This window comes from Ursus americanus, chromosome 2, assembly GCF_024610735.1.
Source record: "Ursus americanus isolate L20-20 chromosome 2, mUrsAme1.1.p, whole genome shotgun sequence".
NCBI classification, from domain to species: domain Eukaryota; kingdom Metazoa; phylum Chordata; class Mammalia; order Carnivora; family Ursidae; genus Ursus; species Ursus americanus.
Genome location: NC_142128.1, coordinates 1,442,524 through 1,462,779, shown reverse-complemented (window position 1 = coordinate 1,462,779; position 20,256 = coordinate 1,442,524). Strand labels below are relative to the sequence as shown.

General features: G+C 64.2%; 1 protein-coding gene across 4 annotated transcripts in view; it reads left to right on the top strand.

The window, feature by feature from the left end:
• MAD1L1 (mitotic arrest deficient 1 like 1) overlaps positions 1 to 20,256 on the top strand; it is a 337,452-nt gene that overhangs the window by 287,138 nt on the left and 30,058 nt on the right. For all 4 annotated transcript variants that reach the window (XM_045813334.2, XM_045813335.2, XM_045813337.2 and 1 more), the window contains one exon: positions 708 to 898. In XM_045813334.2, the coding sequence (XP_045669290.2) occupies positions 708 to 898 (191 nt within the window). The remainder of the gene's footprint in view (positions 1 to 707; positions 899 to 20,256) is intronic.

Here is a 20,256-nt window from a genome sequence, read left to right as displayed (position 1 = left end):
GGCAGACTCCTGACGGCTTTGCACTTGGCGCGGCTGGTTTCTCCTCTACAGCCATAAACCGTGGCGGGGGTGACGGGCAGGCCTCAGGGGCCTCTGCCCTGAACGGTCCTGCCAGAGAAGCGCGGGGGCGGACAGGGCCCCGGGCCTGTCTTCACCTGGTGGCCTTGTCTCCGGCTGCAGGGGAGCCCCCAGGGGACTCGATCAGGGCTCTCTAAGGCCTCTCCTCCCAAAGCAGCCCGTCCGCTCAGCGCTTCTCCATCCTGGCCCCTGCATGGGGACCCAGGACCAGTGTCCCCAGTAGGCGAGCATTCCTGCCTGAGATCTGTGGCGAGGGGGCGTCCCTGCACCCCCATGCCCCGACCTGGGACAGCTTCCATGTTGCCCCTTGCTGTCCTTCAGGAAGGGACCAGGCCAGGGCTGGGGCCGGGGCTCGGAGCCGGGAAGATGTCTGGCTCGCGGGGACGGGACGGCGTCTGGCTCGCGGGGATGGGACGGCGTCCGGCTCTCGGGGTCCCTGCTGTCGGTTTTTAGTTGAGCAACTTCATCACCGCAAGTGCGGCTGTCGGCGGGCTTGTTCTCTTCACTCCCTTAGTGCACACGCCAGGGCTCGCCGACGCTGCGCCTGTGATTCTGACCCTGCCGCCTGCTGCCGCCCGAGTCCCGTCCCTCCGGGTTTGCAGGCTTACCTCCTCTCCTCTCCCCCTCAGAGCTGCGGAAGCAGGTGGAGAGCGCCGAGCTGAAGAACCAGCGGCTCAAGGAGGTCTTTCAAACCAAGATCCAGGAGTTCCGGAAAGTCTGCTACGCGCTCACGGGCTACCAGATCGACATCACGACGGAGAACCAGTACCGGCTGACGTCCATGTACGCGGAGCACAAAGCCGACTGCCTCATCTTCAAGGTAGGACGTGCCTTGACCCGCCGTTGGCTCTGGTGGACGACAGCGTACGTGCGGGCGCAGCCTAGCTTTGGGCGGGTCCGCTGGGGCCGGGGGGAGTCTGCCGACCCTCGGCCACCCCCAGCTCTGCCCTGCGACCCAGGGCCCTGATCTGGCCACCTCCGGCTGTTGGCCGTCCCCGTGTTGCTACATTGGCCCCGTCGCTGGGAGGGGCAGGGCAGCGAGGCCCCAGGCATCCTGCACCCGCTGCGCTCGGGGCACGGCGGAAGTTATAGGGGGAGGGTCCGTGTTGGGCCAGGGAGGCGGCCTTGGCACAAGACCGTGGCCAAGGTCAGCATGCCGCGCCGCAGAAGGACAGGAGAGGGACGCTGCTGGACCTCTGTGGGACGTGCAGTCAGGCTTGCCGGCGAGGCCGGGGCTGAGACCCCCCAGCACACAGGAGGGCAGGAACTGTGCAGCCTGTATTGGCCCCAGACTCTCTCTGGAGATGCTGCCAGGGCGCGGTGCCAGGCGGGTGGGGGCTCCCACAGAGGAGTCCCCTCGGAGTTGGAGGCAGCATGTGGCCTGTGGAGTTGAACCCGTGTCGAGGCCTGGGGTGTCCTCCGCGTTTCAGGGCTGGGACGGTCACCAGGAAAGAAGGACCTGCCCGTGAGGGGCATGCAGGTCCCAGTAGCAGGGCTGGGGGCTTACCGCGTCTACTGGGAGGCCTGGGGGAGGCCGGCAGCCCGAGCTGGAATTTGGGTGAAGAAGGCTGGCCCCACCACTGCCCTGGTGGCCTGACCTCCTGACCTCCCCTGTCATGAAGATGGCGCCGCGGGCCCGGCAGGGTGCGGCTGACAGGGAGGCCAGGGTCGGCAGAGAGGCCACCACTTCGCATCGCCGCGTGCGGAGCGGGCCATCCACCTGTCACTGCCCACATCTGTAGAAACAAAGAACCCACTTTTCTCTTTCTTCTGGTGTGAACAGGCCAGAGCCTGTGTGTTCTGCACGCGTCAAGCAGAACGCTCCAGCAAACGAAACCCTTTCTGTGTCACGTCATCATGAGCTTCACCGTGAGCCCATGACCAGCTGGCCGCTGGCTCACACAGGTGCTGGCAGTGCCCCGAGGCGCCAGGTCTCAGGCTGAGGGAGGAGCCCCCTCGGAGGCCTGCACCCAGCCCCGACCTCCCTCCCGTCCCCTGTCCTTCCTGGTGGCCTCTCTTCCTCCTCCTGAGGTCAGAGCTGCGCCTCAGCCTGGCGTCAGCCCCCCAGCATCTCCCAGAGTCTCCTCCCAACTCCCTGCCTTCTCGGGTCACGTGTGTCCGTTTTTACGTTTCTCGAAACGCTTCAGTCCTCGAGTAAGTGAAACAAACATGTTGCGTCTCTGGTAAACTGTCAGAAACGTCCTTCTTCACCCCGTGTGATTCCCTTTGCCTTGGAAGAACTCGGCATCGCTGGTCGCTGCTCCGTACCTTGTAGAAGTCCCACGGGTTTTTTAAACATTTTTTAAACATTAAGTAAATTAACAAAGAAGTACCGTTCTTACAAACCCTGTTCACTCTGGACAGCCACCACAGAGTGGAGACAGGCAGAAATCACTGTCAGACCCCCAGGCCCTCTGCTGTCCCCCTAAAACAGTCTGCTCTTCCTCCCCCAGACCTGCTGCCATCCCCCCCCACCGCCGGACTCTCTGCCATCCCCCCAAATAGTCTGCTGTCTCCCCCCACACTCCCTGTGCTCTGCTGTCCCTCCCCACCTTCAGCTCTCCCCCATGCCCAAGGCCTGGCTGTGCTCAGCAACCCCCCACCCAGGCACGTGCACCGTGTCCCCAGCCCTGGCCAGGGCCTGGCACAGGAGTACTTGCCGGGCTATTGGAGAGCGCACAGCCTTTCTGGTGGCTTTGCAAAGTGCTGGAAGCACAGGCTCCCAGTCGCCGCACCCTCCCAGCCATCTGGGCCCCTCCTCCTCCGCCCCAAGCCCAGGCATTAGCTGCCCCCGGAGCACCAGGCTATGGGGAGGACTGCCCCGAGGCAAGAGCCAATTCTCTCGTTTGCCATTTGTTCGTGGAAATCTCGGGGGCGGTTCTGTGAACAGCCCGGCAAGTTCCATGTCCTTGTCCAGCCTCACCGGCCTTTCCCCAGAGCAGGGGACCCGGGCATAGGACAGGGTGGTCCCTGACTGCTCGGCGGGGGGCACCCCCACCTGGACTCTGCTCTCAGGCATCCCCCCCCCCCCGCCCCGATGCCTTGGCAGCACCCATGGAAGACGGCCACAGGCCAGGCAGCTCTGTTGGACAGCGTGAGAGACTGTGACCGGTGGGTCAGGCTCTCCTTCGGCAAGCGCCGACACTCTGGGGCCTCCCGGGATGGGGATGGGGGTGGCCCACCCCGCGAACCAGAGGCTGGGAGCCTGCATGTGCGCACATGCGAGTGGACATGTGCGTGTGATAGGCGCACGCACAGGCTCACCCCTGCTCAGACCCCCAGTAGGGCATGGGGGCAGGGTCTTCTTGCACCTCTCACGGGGGCCCTGCTGGTCGGGATGCAGCCCAGCCCCTCGAGGATGGCTCTGGACAGGTGGCTGCCTGCTCCCTGTCCCTTAGTCCCCTGGAAGCCCAGCTTTGCCGAGGACACTGGCGGTTTTCTTGTCGTCTGCAGTCTCGTCACCCCATGGTACTTGGTGCTATGTGGGCGTGAACAGGTGGGGGATTTGCCCTTCTTATCCCGGCTCTTCAGAAAGGACTGGAAGCCGCGTGGGGTGAAATGAAGGGACAGGGATCTGGAACTGGCTAGGGGCTCCAGGCACACCCTCCCTGCCCCGAGCTTGCATCTCTCCCTTCGGGGTGAGGCAATAAGTCCCCAGGATTTTGGTGTGGGCTCTGGTCCTGCCACCTCTGCCCCAGGCCCAACACTGGACCCCTTTGTGGGTCCCCCTGAGGAGTCTTCTCCTCCGTTCTGCAGGTGAAGCCCACCACGCCCCATCTAACTAGTGCCCCCATCCTCCCCGGGACAGAAACCTGCCTCCCGGGCTCCCTGACATGGCGATGAGGGCCTGCCGGCCTCAGTCCCCCCGCCCCCACCCCCAGGGCCACCCTGGCTGTTCCCTCACTCGCCCATCGCAGCCTCCCCCCACTGCTCACACACACACGGGCACCTGCTGCTCGGGGCCGGTGCACATCTGCGGGGGGCCTTCCTCAGAGCTCGGGAGGGGTCAGGTGAGGGGCCCGTCCTGTTGTCCGGCTCAGCCTTCCGTCCGCAGACACACTTCCCACCCTCCTGAGGTGCCGTCAGAGCCCCGCAATGCCCACCCGCCAGCACCAGCTGCCCCGCTTGGGCAGCGCTGGGCAGGGCCCCGAGGAGGCGGCTGGTGCCTGCGTGCTGCGGGGCCCTGGGCGGCCTCTGTGGTGGCCCTGTGCTCCCTGTGCGCCTCCACAGGCCCTGAAGCATGGCGGTGTCCGCAGACTCTCCAGACGTGTGTGCGTGCGTTCACTTGCTCGGCCAGCGGCTTCCCACATACTGACAGCGCTGAGCCTCTGAGCTGCTCCTGCACTGAGGGGCCCCGAAGAAGGCACAGCTGGAACTGCCCAGCCTGTCAGGACAGCTCTAGCCCGGGACTGCGAGTGACCGCCGGCGATTCACCTGTCACCTTTGCCCGCCTGCTGTTCAGTGACAGGAGGCCCACCCCACCCTCCGCACCACCCGCCTGCCTGACCAGGACCCGGCACGTGCAGGGTGCTCACTGAGGACAGACAGACAGATGGGGGAGAGAGTGCAAGAAGCTGAGTAAAAGGCAGAACGACCCTCTGCAGACGGTCACTGCCTTCCAGGGACCCAGCCACTGCCCGGGGACCCAAGAGGGCATGTGCAGGGCCCTGGAGCCCGCCCACCCTTGCCTGGGTGCCTGCACCCTGTGGAACTGTTTCCCCACCCGCAGTGGCAAGATTGGTCTGGATGCTCCCTGGGGTCAGAAGGGCTTTGCCAGTGAGCCGAGCCTTCGTCGGGCAGCAAGAAAGCCTTCCCTGTGGGCTGGAGGTCCTGAGCGGGAGATGCCACAGAACAGAGGCCGGCCTGAGAGACAGGGTGACCCACCGGCCCCCATGTGGCATTGGGGCCCTGTCGCCTGGGGGCTGATGGCGGACTCGCGCGTGGCGGTGGAATCAGGCTGGAGGGGGATCACAGTGAACTGTAGCCTCCTGGCCCCTTTGGCTTATTTTATTTTCCCAATGATGATTTTTCAGGCAGGAAGGGGGCCCAAGGCAGAGTTAGAAATAGCTGAGCACTGTTCCAGTCGAGCGGGCTTTGCAGATGTGCGCCGGCGTAATTGAGGGTTTGGGCTCACCCCATGCACTCTGTGCAAGGGGAAGACGCGGCGCCCAGCGGCCCGGCCATGGCTGCCGTGTGGGTGGGAGCTACCTGCCCCGGGGGGCCGCCACTCTGAGGACGGCAGGAACTCTCGCCGGGGCCTGGCTGCCCTCCCATCTCCCACCCCCGCCCCGGAGGAGAACTGGGTCTTGTGCGTGCTCACGCCAGTGCAGGTGCCTGCGAGCTCCCAGGACCACCCAGAGCTCTGGTTTCCGCGGCCCTTCGTTCTGTCTGGCCGTGGTTCACGATTCTCCTGCCGTCCTCCTGCAAGAAGGCCCTGTTGCAAGGAGGAGACAAGGATGGTAAGGACGGCGTCTGAGTCTCATGCCAGCGCCCCTTGGGACACAGATGTGGACGGGGTTGCTGTGGGACACCGTGGTATCCTCTCCGCCTGGCCCTGGGGATTGTACTGGGTCCAGCCAGCAAGGCGGGACCCGGCTTCTGGCCTCAGCAGAGTGGCTCGAGTGCCGCGTAGCCATGCCTGTGTCTCCCCTGTTGTCCCCGGGTCTCCCGCCTGTCCGGGGCACAGGGCACGTGGCGGCGGCGTGCCCTGGTGGGGCTGCTGTGCGGACCCGGGCAGGGGTCTGTGTGGTAACTCGAACGCTGTGCGCACACCCCATGCGGGCCAGGACCTGAAAGTTCCAGAGTTACTCCTCCCGCGGCAGCAAGGGCTCTGCGGACACGGGGGCTGCAGGAACTTGTCAGCATGTTGCTGCATGTTGTTCCTTGGGGGTGGGGGCAGCACCCCTTAACCCCCACGCTTGCTGGTGTGGATTTCGGTGCCCCTGGGAGAAGTCTGGCTCGTGTGGGGACGTCACTGCCTTCTGGGCTCTGCTTTTGGGGGCTTGGAGGCACGTTGGTGCCAGCCTGCTCCCCGAGCCTTGCCCCAGAGCTGTCCAAGGGTCGCCCTGCCCCCGCCCTCCACTCACCAGTGTTCAGGGACAAGTGCTCTTCCTTCCCCTTCATGCATCCAGATGAGCCTGCCTTCACAGTCCCGCTCGGGCATGGCCTCCCTGAGAATCAGGACCTGATTCTCCTCCGGGGCCCACCTCCAGCCTGGCCCCCATGAGCATCTCCACTGAGGGCCGGACCACCGAGGACCTGGGCAGGGAGGCAGGCTCACAAGGAAGGATCCCTGGAGCAGCGGAGACAGGTCAGGTGGCAGGCTGTGTGCAGGTCAGCAGGGCTCCTCTCAGGGGCCTCCAGCTCGCGTTTTGCTGCGGGTTGTCCTGGCAGGTGCGCCCGCTCCTGCGGGGCCCATGTCTGCCGGGGGCACTGGCCCTCACTCGGCCCCACTTGGCATCTGGTGTGGGCCCAGAGCCAGCGGTGGGTGAGCATTTCCTAGGTGGACAGGACTCTCGGGGCTGCAGGGACAGTCCGTATGGTGTTGTGAAAGGTGCTGGACTTGGGGTCAGATCCACCGAGTGTGACTGTCGCCATGCCTCCCCTGGGCTGTGTGGGACATTCACACGGCTTCAGCTCCATGAGCCTCACCTCCCTCTGTGTGCACCCGATGGCCAAGCTGGCCTCGTGGGTCGTCCCGACAGGGCCCTCGGCCCATGTGTGTGAAGGAACCTGGTCCTCTGGACGGTGTGGTACCTGGGGCTTGGCCCTGAGATCTTACTCTATCACACACGGTCTGCCGCATGCACGTGCACACAAGGGTCAGTGCCTCTCCTGGGGCTGGGGTGCAGAGGGGCCCCTGCAGGCAGCTCCTTTCCTTTCCCGGAAAAGAGCAGCCTGAGGACGCTTCAGAGCCCACGCAGGTCCCGCAGCCGTGCAGAGCACGCGGCTGGTAGAGGAGCAGCAGAGGGCTCTCATGCCACGCTCCCGCCACATAGTCGTGACACCCGGAGCTTTCTCCTGGGCGGGTGTATGTGGCACACTGCCTCCTGGTACCACCTCTGGGACCTGCCTGCCGGGCTGGTGCGGGCCTGGGCCCCGTCAGCCTCCCCACACCCCCACAGACCCGGGCCCTGCCCCCTCAGGTTCTCTTTCAGCAGATGCCTGCTTTTTGGGCCCCGGGGATGAGCAGAGCGGGTCCTGCCCAAGTTCGTCCATTATCCAGGGGGACAGAGGCTCAGGCCGAGCCCCCTGCGTCCACCTGGCTTGCCCCTGGAAGGAACTGGGTGTGTGGCTGCTGCCGGTCCCATCCCTGACCTCTTGGCCATTCTGTCCCCAAGCCTCTCTGAGTTCTGTTCCCACACCCTGTGCGTGGTGTGGCCCTCGCGGACCTGGCCAAGGCTGGGGCCTGTGCAGGCCGTGCTGCCCCCCGAGGAAGCGTTCTGCTTGCTGCTGTTGCCTGCCCCTTTCCCTGCTCGTAGGGCAGCCTCGTACATAAGCGGAGTGGGTCTGCCGGCTGGCCCTCCTCCACGTCCCTGTCACCCACAGAGCACAGGCTCCTTCCGCCGCCCTCGCTCACGCCCACCCCATTGGGCCCTGCTGGCACCAGTGCCCAGGGACCTCTGTCCGATGGGCACAGACCGGCCACCGGCCTCCTATGGCACCGTGGGCAGGGCCACCCACTACAGAGGTGGCCTCACGTGGGAGCAGTTGCTGTGGGTCAGCAGAGGCGGGGAAGGGCCCAGAGGCCAGGCTGGAGAGAGGTAGAGCTGCCCTGTCCAGAGGCGGGGTGGTCAGGCAGAGAAAGAGAAGGGGTTTGGACAAGGCCAGGGTGAGGGGAGAAGCTCGCACCGTGGGACAGTGTCCGCGTGGCATCATGTTGCTGGCACAGGGCTGGTGGGCCTTGCAGTTGCCAGGGCAACAGCTCTTGGCTGGAGGAGGAGGAAGAGGGGCTTCCGGGAGCAGGAGCTGCCCCCTCGTGCCCTGGGGACAGTTCTACTTGTTGACCAGGAACCAGCCCTGACAATATAGCCCCACACGGCCCCTGGGATGCCAACTGCATGGTCTCCTGGGGTTTTTCTCATCTGAGCACACCTGGCCTACATGGCGCTGACGGCCGTGGGTGCGACCTCCCAGGCCCACGAGAAGCACCCTTGCTCTCCAGCCAGAACTGGGGACGGAGGGTGCTTGGGGGCGAACCAAGAGCAGAGGCCCTTAGATGGTGGCCAAGTAGGGCCAAGGGCCGGGTCCAGGCAGTGGGCAGGTAGGAGGCAGCCGCTCATGGAGCCCTGCACAGGGACCGGTCCCAGGGCCCATTCCTCGGCTGGGGCCTTGTGTCAGGAGAGGGGCTGGTCCCAAGCCGGGTCCACACCTCTCTGAGGCTGGCTGGGGGGATCCTACCTCCCCTCCATCCTGCTGTGGACCCTCACCCCGCCATGTGTTCTGAGCCCCTTGGCGGTGGGTCTGACGGTTTGATGGTGTTTTAGTGGTGGGAGGAAGGGGCCTGCCGTCCCCGTGTAAAGTCCAGCTGATGCAGGCCATTCCCCGCGTTGCCGTCTTCCCGTGCAGGGGTCCCGGATCCTGAGGCAGAGATGCCCCGACGGTAGGAGAGAGTGGGTTAAAGGGTGGGCTTGCAGGGGCCAGCGTCCCAGCACTTTCGCCTACATACAGGAACATCCTGCCTGGGCCACTCAGGCCTGTCACACACAGGGGTGGGCACAGTCTGGCCTTGGTCCACCGCGGCTCTCCTGTCACCACCCGTGTGCAACGCCTGCCCTCCCGGAGCAACCCCTGACTCCCTGCCCTGCCAGCCTGCCCTCGGGCTCCCCTCGGCCTGGACCAGGCCATTCTATGATGTGCTTTTGGTTTGAAACAAGCTTCATGTGATTGGTCTGAGATGCAGGCAGGTGTGAGTGAGGACCCAAGGCCCGTCCACGGAAGCAGCGGGCAGGCCTCCCCGTGGGCTGGCATGCTGGCGGGGCCGTGGCACCAAGGCTGGGGGTTCGGCTGATGTCTGGGGAAGTCTGTGGTCTGCCCCTGCCAGGCAGATGGGTGGGCACTCCTGCCCTGCCCAGCGGCTGCTGACAGGTCTGGCTGGCCGAGGCATGCTGCGTCCGGCTCTCTGACCGGCCGGCTGAGAGGAGCCCTGTGTGTAAGTGCCAGCCTTGCCTCTTGATGGCCAAAATCTTAGCCCCTGTCCTGGCGCTAGTCTCCCCGAAGGTGACCTTGTGGAGCAGTTTACCGCAGTGCATGACTGGCTGCTGGGGTGCCGCGCAGGGGCAGGCAGACACCCCTGCAGTGTGGCCTGCGGGCCTGACTGTCCAGGAGGCGCCAGCCCAGCCCGGGAGTCGGGACCTGGAGGTCTGCTCAAGCTGGAGCCTCTGCACCCACCCTGCCGCCGTGGCTCCATGGCAACTCTCGCAGAATGGTCAGGACTCCGAGGTGCTGGGACTTAGCCTGGTCTCACCCGTGCATTTATGCATGAGAGGGTGGGGTCCCGGGGCGGGCAGCGACTGTCCAGGTGCTTCGAGTCAGATCCTAGAATCAGAGTTGGAGTATCCGGTTCTGAGCTGCATAACAGCAAAATAAAGGGGTTTGCTCTGTTTTCGCTGATTTTTAAAGCAGAGGAGAAAAGGGCCCTGAGGGCACTTGGACCGTGCTTGATGAGCCTCCTGGCAGGGGAGCCTTGCCCGCTGGGGAGCCTGGCACGGAAGCTGCCCTGCCTCGCGCTGAGGCTGAGGTGCGGTGTGCGGGCTGGCCCCCAGGCCGTTGCGGAGAGGGGGCTTCTGCTGGCTCGGACAGAGAGCCCCGGACGCTCAGAATACTGCCGCTCCTGGGAGGAGTGCCGGTGAGCTAGTCCCCACCACACTGCCCGGGTCAAAGCCTCACGGGTCCCTCACCACCCCTCAGGCCTCCAGCGTCACCAGAAGAACCGCTCTCCTTCCTCCCGGCCCCAGCCTCACCCCAGCTCTGTGCGGACTGGGTCTCCAGCTCGAGGCCTGGCTGAGGGAGGATGGCAGGCGACCCTGGGCGTCCACGCGGCCCCACCAGGAAGTGGAGAACTAACAGAGTTCCTGCATGGGAGGCCCGGGGTGGGGCGGGGGGCTGTTCCTCCTTCGCTTCCTCCCCTGACGGGCAGTCGAGACCACGCACAGGCTCCTGTCGGAAGAAGCCTACTCGTGGAGCATTCCAATCTCCTGCTGTAACAATGAAGTCTAGATAGACACTTTAATTTGAATTTGCCTTTTTTGGGTTCCCTGAATTTCAAATAGAGTTGGTTTGAATGTATGCTGACTTCAAAACCTCTCTCATTTCTTCCGCTGAGCAGGTGCGGGAATTGGGGTGACCCAGAATATCCGAGCAGTCACGTAGAGTGCGCCGTGGCCCCCGAGCCCCTCTGCCCACACTCCCCCCTGGGCCTAGGGAGGAGAGGCCAGGCTTGTGCTCACCTGGATAACTACCAAGCCAGAGCCAGCGCTTTCTGGTGTTTCCTGGACCTTCCTGGGGGTGAGGGTGGGGGGCGGCTGGCTTGTTTGGGGGACCTGGAGGTAGGATTGGACAGCAGCAGGGATACCAGGACACAGCCCTCAGCTCAGGATAAGGAAAGGCTCCCCAACGTTGGGAAGAAAATTCACAACAATGAGTAAAGAGCTGGCTGGCTTGGTGTGCAGTCCTGCCTTCCTGCTTACGAGAGGTGTTCAAGAAAGGCTGATGACTCCTTGGGCCGACAGCTTCTTCCCAAGCAAATGGGCCATCTCCGTCCAGCGGACAGTGGGTCCTCACATTGTGAGGCAGCAAAGTGCACAGGGAAGAGCTGGTTTCGATTCCAGCAACTTATGCAAAGGCCCTGTGGTCAAGGAAGCCCAGGTGTCCTCAGAACTGAAATAAGGCTGTGGGGCTAGACCCCAGGGATTTCGGAGGCACTGTGAGGGGAAGCTGGTGAGGTCCTGGGGCACATGGCACCCTGGCGGCTAGGGCAGAGTGTTGGCCCTTTATTCTGAGAGCAGCAGGAGCTCGTTCAAGAGGTTTTAAGACAGGGGGCTGAGGGCTTAAGCCGACTTTTCGGAATGCCGGGTGAGCAGGAATTTGAGGGGGCGGGGAGTGAGTGGAGCATACAGTCCGCGTTCAAAGTGAGGTCTGCTCCTGCCACCTCCGGGGCCGCCACCTGGCCCTGTGGCTGCAGCTGCAGACCCTCTCCCCGGCCTGGACTCAGACCCCCTTCCTCGCTGCCAGCCACACTCGCCTGGTGGCCACGCAGTTCCGGGTCCTGATTATGAAAGCAGTTGTGGGAAATGGGCCTGCAGGGCAAACCTCAGCCACGTGGGACCCCGTCACCCGAAGCAGCGCTGGCCCGTTAACGGCCCGCTTCTGGGTTCATGTGTATTTCCTAGTGAAGGGGCCCCAAAATGCATAGTTTTGTCTCCTGCTTCGTTCAACGCCAGATTATGAGCGTCTTCTACCCACTTAAATGTTCGTCACGGCGATGGGTTCAACGCTCACGTGAGGTGCTGTTTGTGGTCCTGCCTCAATTGATGGAGTGTGTTCCCTCGTGGTCGGACGTTCAGCCCGGTCCTCCAGTCCGTGTGCGTGCACTGGTGTGAGGCAGCGTTGGGAGGACCGCACCTGCAGACCAGGCTCCCGGTAGCTGCGTCTTCCGTTTAACCCCACAGAGGATCCGTTCAAGGGTAGGACCGTCGGAAGCCTGTCCCCACCCCACCCAGAGGAAGTCCTTGTGCCTCGGGTCTCTGGGCAGCGTTGCTGCAGAAGCCTGATCAAACCACAGCTCCTGCTGTCTGGGGGAGAGCTTGGCTCGGGAGTCCACCTGCTTCCCTCACGCTCTGTGCTCTCAACTGTCGGCAGCCCCCGAACACCACCACCTTCCTCCGCCACCGTGGGAGCCTGGGGCCCCGCGCGGGGCCGTGCCCCCAGCATCGGGGGGCCTGCAAGGCTAGCGATCTGACCTCGGCCCGTGTCCGTAACCTTTCTTCCTTGGGCTGATTCCTGCGGCTTCTCGGATCTGTGGTTTTATAGTTAAGTAAACGCCGATGACCCAGGCTGTGGTCTCTGTGCCCGTCCCTTCCCAGGGCTCCAGTCACACACAGGGAAGGTCACTCGGTGTCGCCCTGCCGCGCGTGTCCTCCGTGTTTGAGTTCGGATGGTCTCCGTCGCTCTGTCTCCGGTTCACTGACCTGTTCTTTGGGAGCCGCTCATGTGCTGTGCGTCTCGTTCACTAGAGTTTTTTGTCTCAGATACTGTACTTTTCATGTCCAAGGCCCGTTTGGTTCTTTTTTCATGTCTCTCTGTCGCTCTCGTTTCAGTTACCTGTCGGTCTGTAACAGATCTCTCCGAGCACCAGGCGCCGGTCACGTCACGGTGTCCGAGGGCCAGGGCCCCGGGAGCGCTGTAGCTGGGCTTCTGGCTCCGGGGCTGCCCGAGGGTGCCCGTGGGCTTCGGCCCGGGCGGACGGCTGAGGAGGCACACAGATCCTGCCCTCACACCCACGCGGCTCTCGGCAGGAAGCCTCACTGGCTCGCTCGCCACGTGGCCCTCTCAGGGGGCCACTCAACTGTCCTCCTACTGCGGCAGCCAGCGAGCCCGCCTGCGGGGGATGCCGCAGTGATTTCGGTAGCCTGCGAAGGGACCTATTGCTGCTGCCATCGGGGGGTGGGGGGCTGGGGCGCGTAGGTAGCGACGCCCCGGTCGTCGGGGGCCGCGCTCCTCACGCTCACTGTGTTCATTCTTCTTGTGAACCCGGGAAGCGTATTCACCCTGCCGCGTTCAGGCCCTCGTGTGCCGATGCCTCGTCTCCGGACCTGGTCCTGTTGGCTGTTTCTCTGGTTACAGGTCACGGTTGCCTTTTCTGCATGCTTCCTCACTCCCCGTGCAGTGATGGGTGTCCTGAATGGGACATTGTTGAGCGTCCCCCTTTGAGCAGATTGGCCTTTTTCTGGCAGGCAGGTAGGTTAACTGGGCCTTTGGAGGCTGATTTTTAAGCGTGGTCAGGGCTCATCTAGTTTCCTTTTATTCCCACTGCTGCTGAGACCTCGCCCTCCCGGGGACTCTGGTAAATGTCTGGGCGCTCACTGGACATTCCTCTCTGGCCGGCGAGGCCCCTGTGCACCTGCAGCTCCAGGTGGCCTTCCCGGGTCGTGGAGCTCCGCCGCCCAGCTCCTCCCTCGCGGGCTCTGTCCTGCTGGGCCCGGCTCCTCAGCGCTGCTGAGCAGGGCCGCCCACCCAGTGAGGGACCCCTCATGTGTCTCCTTTCTCGGGGACTGCTGCGGCCGCTTGCCAGTGTCTGCTAATAGTTACTGTGTGTATTTTGTCCGTTTTTCCGGTCATTTACCAAGTCTGGTCCCGGTGTCCTGGGGGAAGTCTCCGGTTTACATTCCAAGAACAGTGCTCAGCCCACAGCAGGGTGGGCTCCGGGGGCTCCAGTCACCCCCGACATTATACAGCAGACATGGCCTGTCTCCGCACGGATCCCTGGTTGCCGTGCGGACGGACCGCCCCCTCACATGTGCTCTCCTCCGCTGCGCAGGTGCTGTGGGTCCCGCCTTCTGAGGGCAGCAACAGCTCACCCCCCAGGCCCCCCAGGTTGATTGACGGATGAGGGAATTAGGGGCCTCTGGTTTCCTAGGTTGGTTTCTAATTGTTGCTGTTTTCACTTTTTGGTGGGGAAAATTCTAAATGGCTATGAAAGAACAGCATCGAGACTCCCCATTAGCCCCCAAAGCCCTCCTCCTCCCCCTGATTATTCTGAAGCAATTCGCAGGCTCCGTACCATCAACCGGGAGTGTCTGAGCATTTTGGTGTTGGCTTCCCCAGTGGTCACCTCCCCAGCGTCGTGACGGCAGGCGGGTTCAGGAAGCGGAGCAGTGGGGCGGGAGGGCATTGTGGCACGGTGACGGGTCCGCACGCAGTATTGGGCCAGCGCGCGAGCTCCACGGAGCACTTGGGGTGGACAGCGGCTGACCGAGGTGGCCCTACTTCTGGAGAGGGCACTTCGGTGCTTGTTTACAGAAGCCTGAGCAGCAGGTCAGTGTAAAGGCCACACCGCGCCCCCGCCGTGCCTGCCCCGCGGCCTCCCCACGTGCACACGTGAGAGTAGAACGCGCAGCACATATCGGGGCTTGTGTGACTGCCTGGTGGGTTTGTACCTGACAAGACTCCATTATGGACACTGTGCGTGGTCAGCTCAGCTGCCACGGCACAGGCCACGGACCGGGCGGCTCAGCTTCTGCTGCTGAGAGCGTCCCTCCCGCCTCGCGGACGGCCTCCTTCTCCTTGTGTCTTCCTGTGGCCTGTCCTCCGTGCGTGTGCTGGGCAGGGGCACTGTGGGGTCCCTGGTGGATCGGGCCCCACTCTCGTGACCTCGTTCTACCCTAACTTCCTCCAGCGGTATTGGGTTAGGGCTTTAGCATACGAGTCTGGGGGACACGGGCCAGTCCGTAGCCGTGGCAGGCACCTTGTTTCACGGTGTATGTCACACGTTCGTACAAGTCCGTCTGTACGTGTGAACCACATACCCCGCGGGCACATGTAATTCGACGGAACCAGGATCGTGTCACACCTGCTGGGAGTTTTCCAGGAGCCATCTCTTCTCTTTGCGAATCTTTCTTGCCCTTGGCTTCCTCCCTCCGCATTTGGGGAAGCACCTGCCCTGTGCCCACGTTCGTGTTCTGAGTGACCAGGGAGGCCAGGGAGGCCGCAAGGGTGTGGCTCAGATTTGCCCCAAACTGAGCTGTTCTCAGTGTCACCACTGTCTCCTTGGTCTGCCAGCTCCTGCTTCCCACAAGCCGGCAGCCTCAGCCGCGAGCGCAGACCGCAGCGCAGGCACGGGCAGGCCTGCCATGTTGCTCAGAGCTGGGGTGCAGCAGGAAGGGAGGGTCCTTCCCCGGGCGGGGGGCCTGGGTCACTGGACACTTGGGGGGCTCGCCCGCTCGTACTTGTCCAGCCCACCCTGCAGAGGAGGAGGGAATGCGAGTCCCCCTGAGGGCAGCCCCAGCAGCTGCCCCAGCGGGGTGCAGGCTGCTTGCTTCTCGGGGGCTGTGCGGTCCCGAGCGCTCTGCCCCTCCTCCTGCCCAGGCCTCCCCCTGCCCCTGGGCGGGTAGCAGGTGGTGTGTTGTAAGATGTTTCCCTCCCATCCCGATGCCCAAGCACACCAGGCAGTCGACGAGTAGCTGCCGTCCCCGGGTGACGCTGATTGGTGAGGGCAGCTCAACAGCCCTCTTACTTTTTAAGAGAACCACACGTGGCCCCCACACTGCGTGGATGCTACTGGGTCATCAGGACAGGGGGCCGGCCCCCCTGCCTCCTCCACCTCCCCCCAGAGATGCGCCCTGGCCACGTGGGGGAGCTTCTACTCTCCCCCGGAGCCTGCCCTCCCCAGCCAGGTCAGCCCCCTAATACCGCATCCTGGCCCACTTGGCACAGTGGCCCTTGCCACACAATGGGACAGTCATCTGCACCCCACTCTGAGAGTGCCTCCCGTGAACACCCATCGCCAGCTGCCATCTGCTCGCTGGCCATGTCATCCTGTCTGTGGGCAGGGGTCCGGGTCCAGGCCAGCAGGCCAGGAACGCCAAGGCCCAGGCTTGCCCTTCTCCACCTGCTGATGGCAGGAGTGGACACGGGAGCCCTTCCAGATCCCAGGCCTGTCCCCACGGCCCCTCACATGTCCCACCAGGCACAGCCCTGCATGTGGGATGTTCACAGAGGAGTGACCTGGCTCCAAACGCAGCCCCGCGTGCCTCCCAGGCCTCCTCCGTCCCTGAAGTTCCCGCATCTGAAACGGGTGCTGCCCCCGTTCCCCTAACACGCATGCACCCCTGATGGGCTTCCTGGGGCGTTTGAGAACCCCTTGGGAGGTTACACAGAGGTGTGTCCTGGGGGATGGGCTCGTTTGTTCTCTTTAGGCCTGAAAAGATCTCTGAGCCTAAAGAAGCAAGACTCCTGAAGGGAGCACAGCGCCCAGACCCCCGGCGGGGCAGATGTCAGCCTGGCATTTGCCAGGCTGGGCCTCTCGTTGGTCTTTAGTGACTCCTTCTTACCAGAAACTGCCCCCAGCCCCAGAGAGCCAGCCGGGGCTTTGCCGGGCGGCCTTGGCACAGCACCCTGTTCCCCGTGAACACCACTCCCATCCTGCCACCACGCCCGCTCCCCTCAGGGACCCAGCCCAAATGCCCCTCTTCTTGGGCACCCTCCTGACCCTCCGGAGGCAACAGCTCCCCGCCCCCGAGTGACCGCATTTGTGGCCGCACAGTGGGAGGCCCCCTGCCCTGGAGAGCCCGAGGGGCACCCTGGCCTGTGTGCAGCCGTGACCGCTGTTCCCTGCCTGGTGCTTCTCGTTCCTTAGTCCTCGAAACTGCGCAGGAGCGGGGGCTGCCACCACACCCTCGGGAACAGGGAAACCGAAGCCCCAGGCAGAAGGCGCTGAGCCAGGATTGGCACAGTCGGCCCACCTGAGGCGCTCCTCCTGGCTCCACGTCCCTTCGGGCCTCCGCATCCATGACGGGACTGGGTGGGGCCGTTCCTGTCCTGACCTCTGACCTCAGGATGAGCGGGATTGCGGATCAGAGGCCGAGCCCGCTCCGGCCAGGGCGGATGTTGGCTTTCTTTCCAGGGACACAGTCCCTGCCCCTGGCTGGGGGGGTTCACCATATGCTCCGTCATTTTGTTAATTCATCGCTTCGCCACAGCGCCCTCTCTGACCAGACCTCCCCTCGGGGCCGGCCCTGGGTGCCAACGAGGCCTGGCGCTGGTTGTCACTCACGGACACCGTCTGCGGGCCCTGCTCTGCTCCCTGGAGCCCAAGGAGGAGGGCAGGACCCCCGGCCCCAGTGGGATAGCGGAGATGGGCACAAGCCTTATCCTGGGAGGAGAGACAGGTCAGCACACGGAGGAGAGGAGGCCTGCCGGGCATCCCTGGGGGTGACGTGACATCCCGGCTGCCTCCGCCTGCTCCGTCCACTGCGTCAGCGGAGTCCTATGAAGGGACTGTGCCCAGGGCCGCAGCCACGGAGGCACAGCCAACCATGAGTGAGCGCAGCCGCCATTCCCGCCGTGAGCATGTCTTGCCCGTGCAGCGCCCAGGGCGGCCTGTAGCACAGCCACAGCCACGGGCTGTCCAGGGCTTGGGGGGAGCAGCTTGGGGGGGTGCATACCAGAGACAGAAACGCCGCCGCCTCCTTGTGACTATGGAAGCGTGGCCACCCCTGAGTCCGTGGGAGCAAGCGAGTGGCTTCCTCACACGCCCCAGGCTCGCCGCACACCAGCACTGCCGCTGCACGGCCACCTCCTGCGGCCCACGCCGGCCCGTCCACGACACACGCGCCGGGCTCCCCAGCAGCCCCCGCCCTCTCCACCAGTGCCTGTCGGGGTTCTGCCCTCCCCCCCTCCCCCACGTCCCGCTGGCTCACCGCGCCTCTCCAGCACCTGGCGCCTTCCAGGTGAGCGTCGCCCATACCATCTGTTCCTCCGGTGCTTCCTCTCCCCGGGCGAGTTCCCACGTGTCTGCACGCTCCTAGCCTCCACGCCTGGGGCTGGGGACTCAGAAGCTAGTGGTCTGGCGGGAGGCGGGAACAAGCACACGGCCCGTCATCTTCTGGTCCGCATCTGCCTTCCTGCAAACCCCAGCCTCCCTGTGAACCCACACAAGGGGCCCTGGAGCTCTGAGGAGCCAGGGGACGTTGAAGCGGGCCTTGTAGGGCCCCCAGGAACACAAGCTCCTGAAGGCAGGGACCCGTGTGCAGAGCTGGGTGCAGGCACCCCGACGCCACGCCCAGGACTGCCCCTGTGGCAAGGTCTGGAGACCGGCTGCTGCCTTTTAGGCTGAAAGCTGGGGAGGTAGCGTGCCAGGAGCAGGGGGCTACCCAGACCTCAGGTGCAGCTGCCAGAGAAGCCCCCTTCCCAGCAGCAAGGGGTGACTGCCACGGAATCCGACAGCGTGGAGACGTGGTCATGAGCTAAAGTGCTCATGTGCAGCTCCTTGTGGCTCAAGGGAGGGACACTCAGGGCGGTGATACTAAGCCCCTCAGCCAAGTGGCTGTGTGTTCCCTGTCCAGCCCAGGCAGCATCGCAGAGCACATGTCCGGGCAAGGCTGTGGCTCTGGTGGCTGGAAATGCAGGACTCTGGATTTTGGAGGTCTGTGCTACGGAACCGTGGGCACGTGTGCGTCATGATCGGGAGTGAGCTGGCAGGACCCTGCCAGCTCGGACCTTACTGCTGACTGTGCGGGATGAGGGGGGGCCTGTCCTGCTTGGCAGTGTGGTGTGTAGGCCAGCTGCTGTCACTCTACTGGCTGAAGGTCAGCAGGGCCTCCAACCATTGACCCACCAAGGGTCGGCTTCACGTGGGCACCGCCAGGGGCAGGGGGGGATGCTGCCCTCCAGCCAGCCACCTGTTGGCCACTCAGCCAGGCGGCCTGATGGCACCTGATAGGGTCTGCACAGCACGGCCGTCACAGACGCTGCGCCTGCCCTGTGAGCGGGGGTCCAGCACAGCGGCGGCAGGCGTGGGCCGTGCAGGATCCTGCACTGGTGACAGAGTCATTGAGTTCCACCTCTGCTGCCGAGAGGGGTTACGTTTGGTCGTGTCACCGCTCCCAGTGTGTTTCAGCCTTGGGACGAAGGCCGGAGGAGGAGACATCGGAGCAGCACACGGAGCAAGGTCTGCGCCAGCTGCACCCCGGGTGCCCGGCTTCAGCATGGGCCGGCCCTGCCGGGGCTCCTAGCCTCGAGAGCGAGCCCAGGACTGGCAGCCTGGCAGGGAGAGCACAAACCGACCCCACAAACAAGAGGGCAGGGCCGCGGCTCACAGAGGGAATCGCTGGTGCTGGAGGAGGGGGACACCGTGGGGTCCCCTGTCTCGTCCACACACTGCAGTGGAGACCCTGCAGCCAGGTGGCTGCACGCGGAGGCCACTGAGGCTGGGGGAGGGCCCTCTGATGGCGGGAGGGCCGAGGGTGCAGCCACCAGAGCGGAGCAGGTCCCCCAGGTCTCTGTAGGGGCACCGACCCCCCTCATGACCTCCTGGCACACCACGCTGGCATTAGGCTTTAGCTTGCGAATCTGGGGGATGCACGTCAGTCTGTAGCAGGTACCCCCAGACCAGTTCGATGTACATTTTCCCTGAGGCCCTTGGGGCCTCTGAGGCGGATATCGGGGCCACTGTTGCCTGTCACTGTTTTTGGGACCTTTTGGTCCAGACTGTGTCACCGCGGAGTGCCCATGTGCATGTGGGGCACGTCCCCAACACACCGTGGTGTGGGCTACGAGCCAAGTGCACGGCAGGCCCTGACTGGTCCCCCCTTCACGTGGTCCCTGCACAGAGCACCGATTCAGCTCTCTGCTCCGCCAGCATGGCCGTCAGCACTTTGTGGGCTCCTTGTGTAGGCACAGGCCACCACCAGGACTAGAGAAGGGTCCTGAGCATGTCACACAGAGCGGTCGTGTGGTGGGGCTGCTGATGGCATCGGGAGGCCTCCCTGACGTGTCACTATTGGCTATTGAAGGACAGACGTGGGAGGTCGTGGCACAGGGTCGGAGGTCAGGGAAGCCCAGGCTGCCCTCAGAGTCCCCAAGCATTGGGGAAGGAAGGGAGCCCGAGCGAGGAGCCATGCAGATCTGGAAGGTTCTGGCTAATTCAGTCCTGCAGGAGGTGGGGCTTTGGTCCTAGTTCTGCCACCACCCACCCCCTGGGGGCCACAGAGGGCTCGTGACCCTGACTTCGGAGAACCAGGAAGGACCCTTGGGCCAACCCCTGCACCTTCAAGCAGAGCCGTAGAGCAGGACAGCGCGTGAAGGACATGGACCCAGAGCATTTCTTCGAGCAAGTGTCGCTCCTCATTGCAGAAGATGCTGTCACACACCAGGGTCGTTCTTCGCTCTAGGTGACTGTTAGCAAGTCCCGAGGGACCAGGTCGGGCACTCCGGCCCCTGTCTCCCCTCTGTGCCTCGCACACAGGTCCATCCCCGGGTATCTGTTGTCCTGCAGCGGCAGCAGTCTCCACCAGCCCCACTAGCACTGCCCCAGGCAGGCCCCCTGTTCCCGTCACACTGCTGGGCTGGGCCGCCCATCCTGGGGCGCTCGTGGGTCACGAGAAGCCCGTGTCCGGCTCGTGGGGCCGCCGAGACCCTGGCACGAGGGCACCCGTGGTGCCGTGGGCCTGGGCCTCTGCG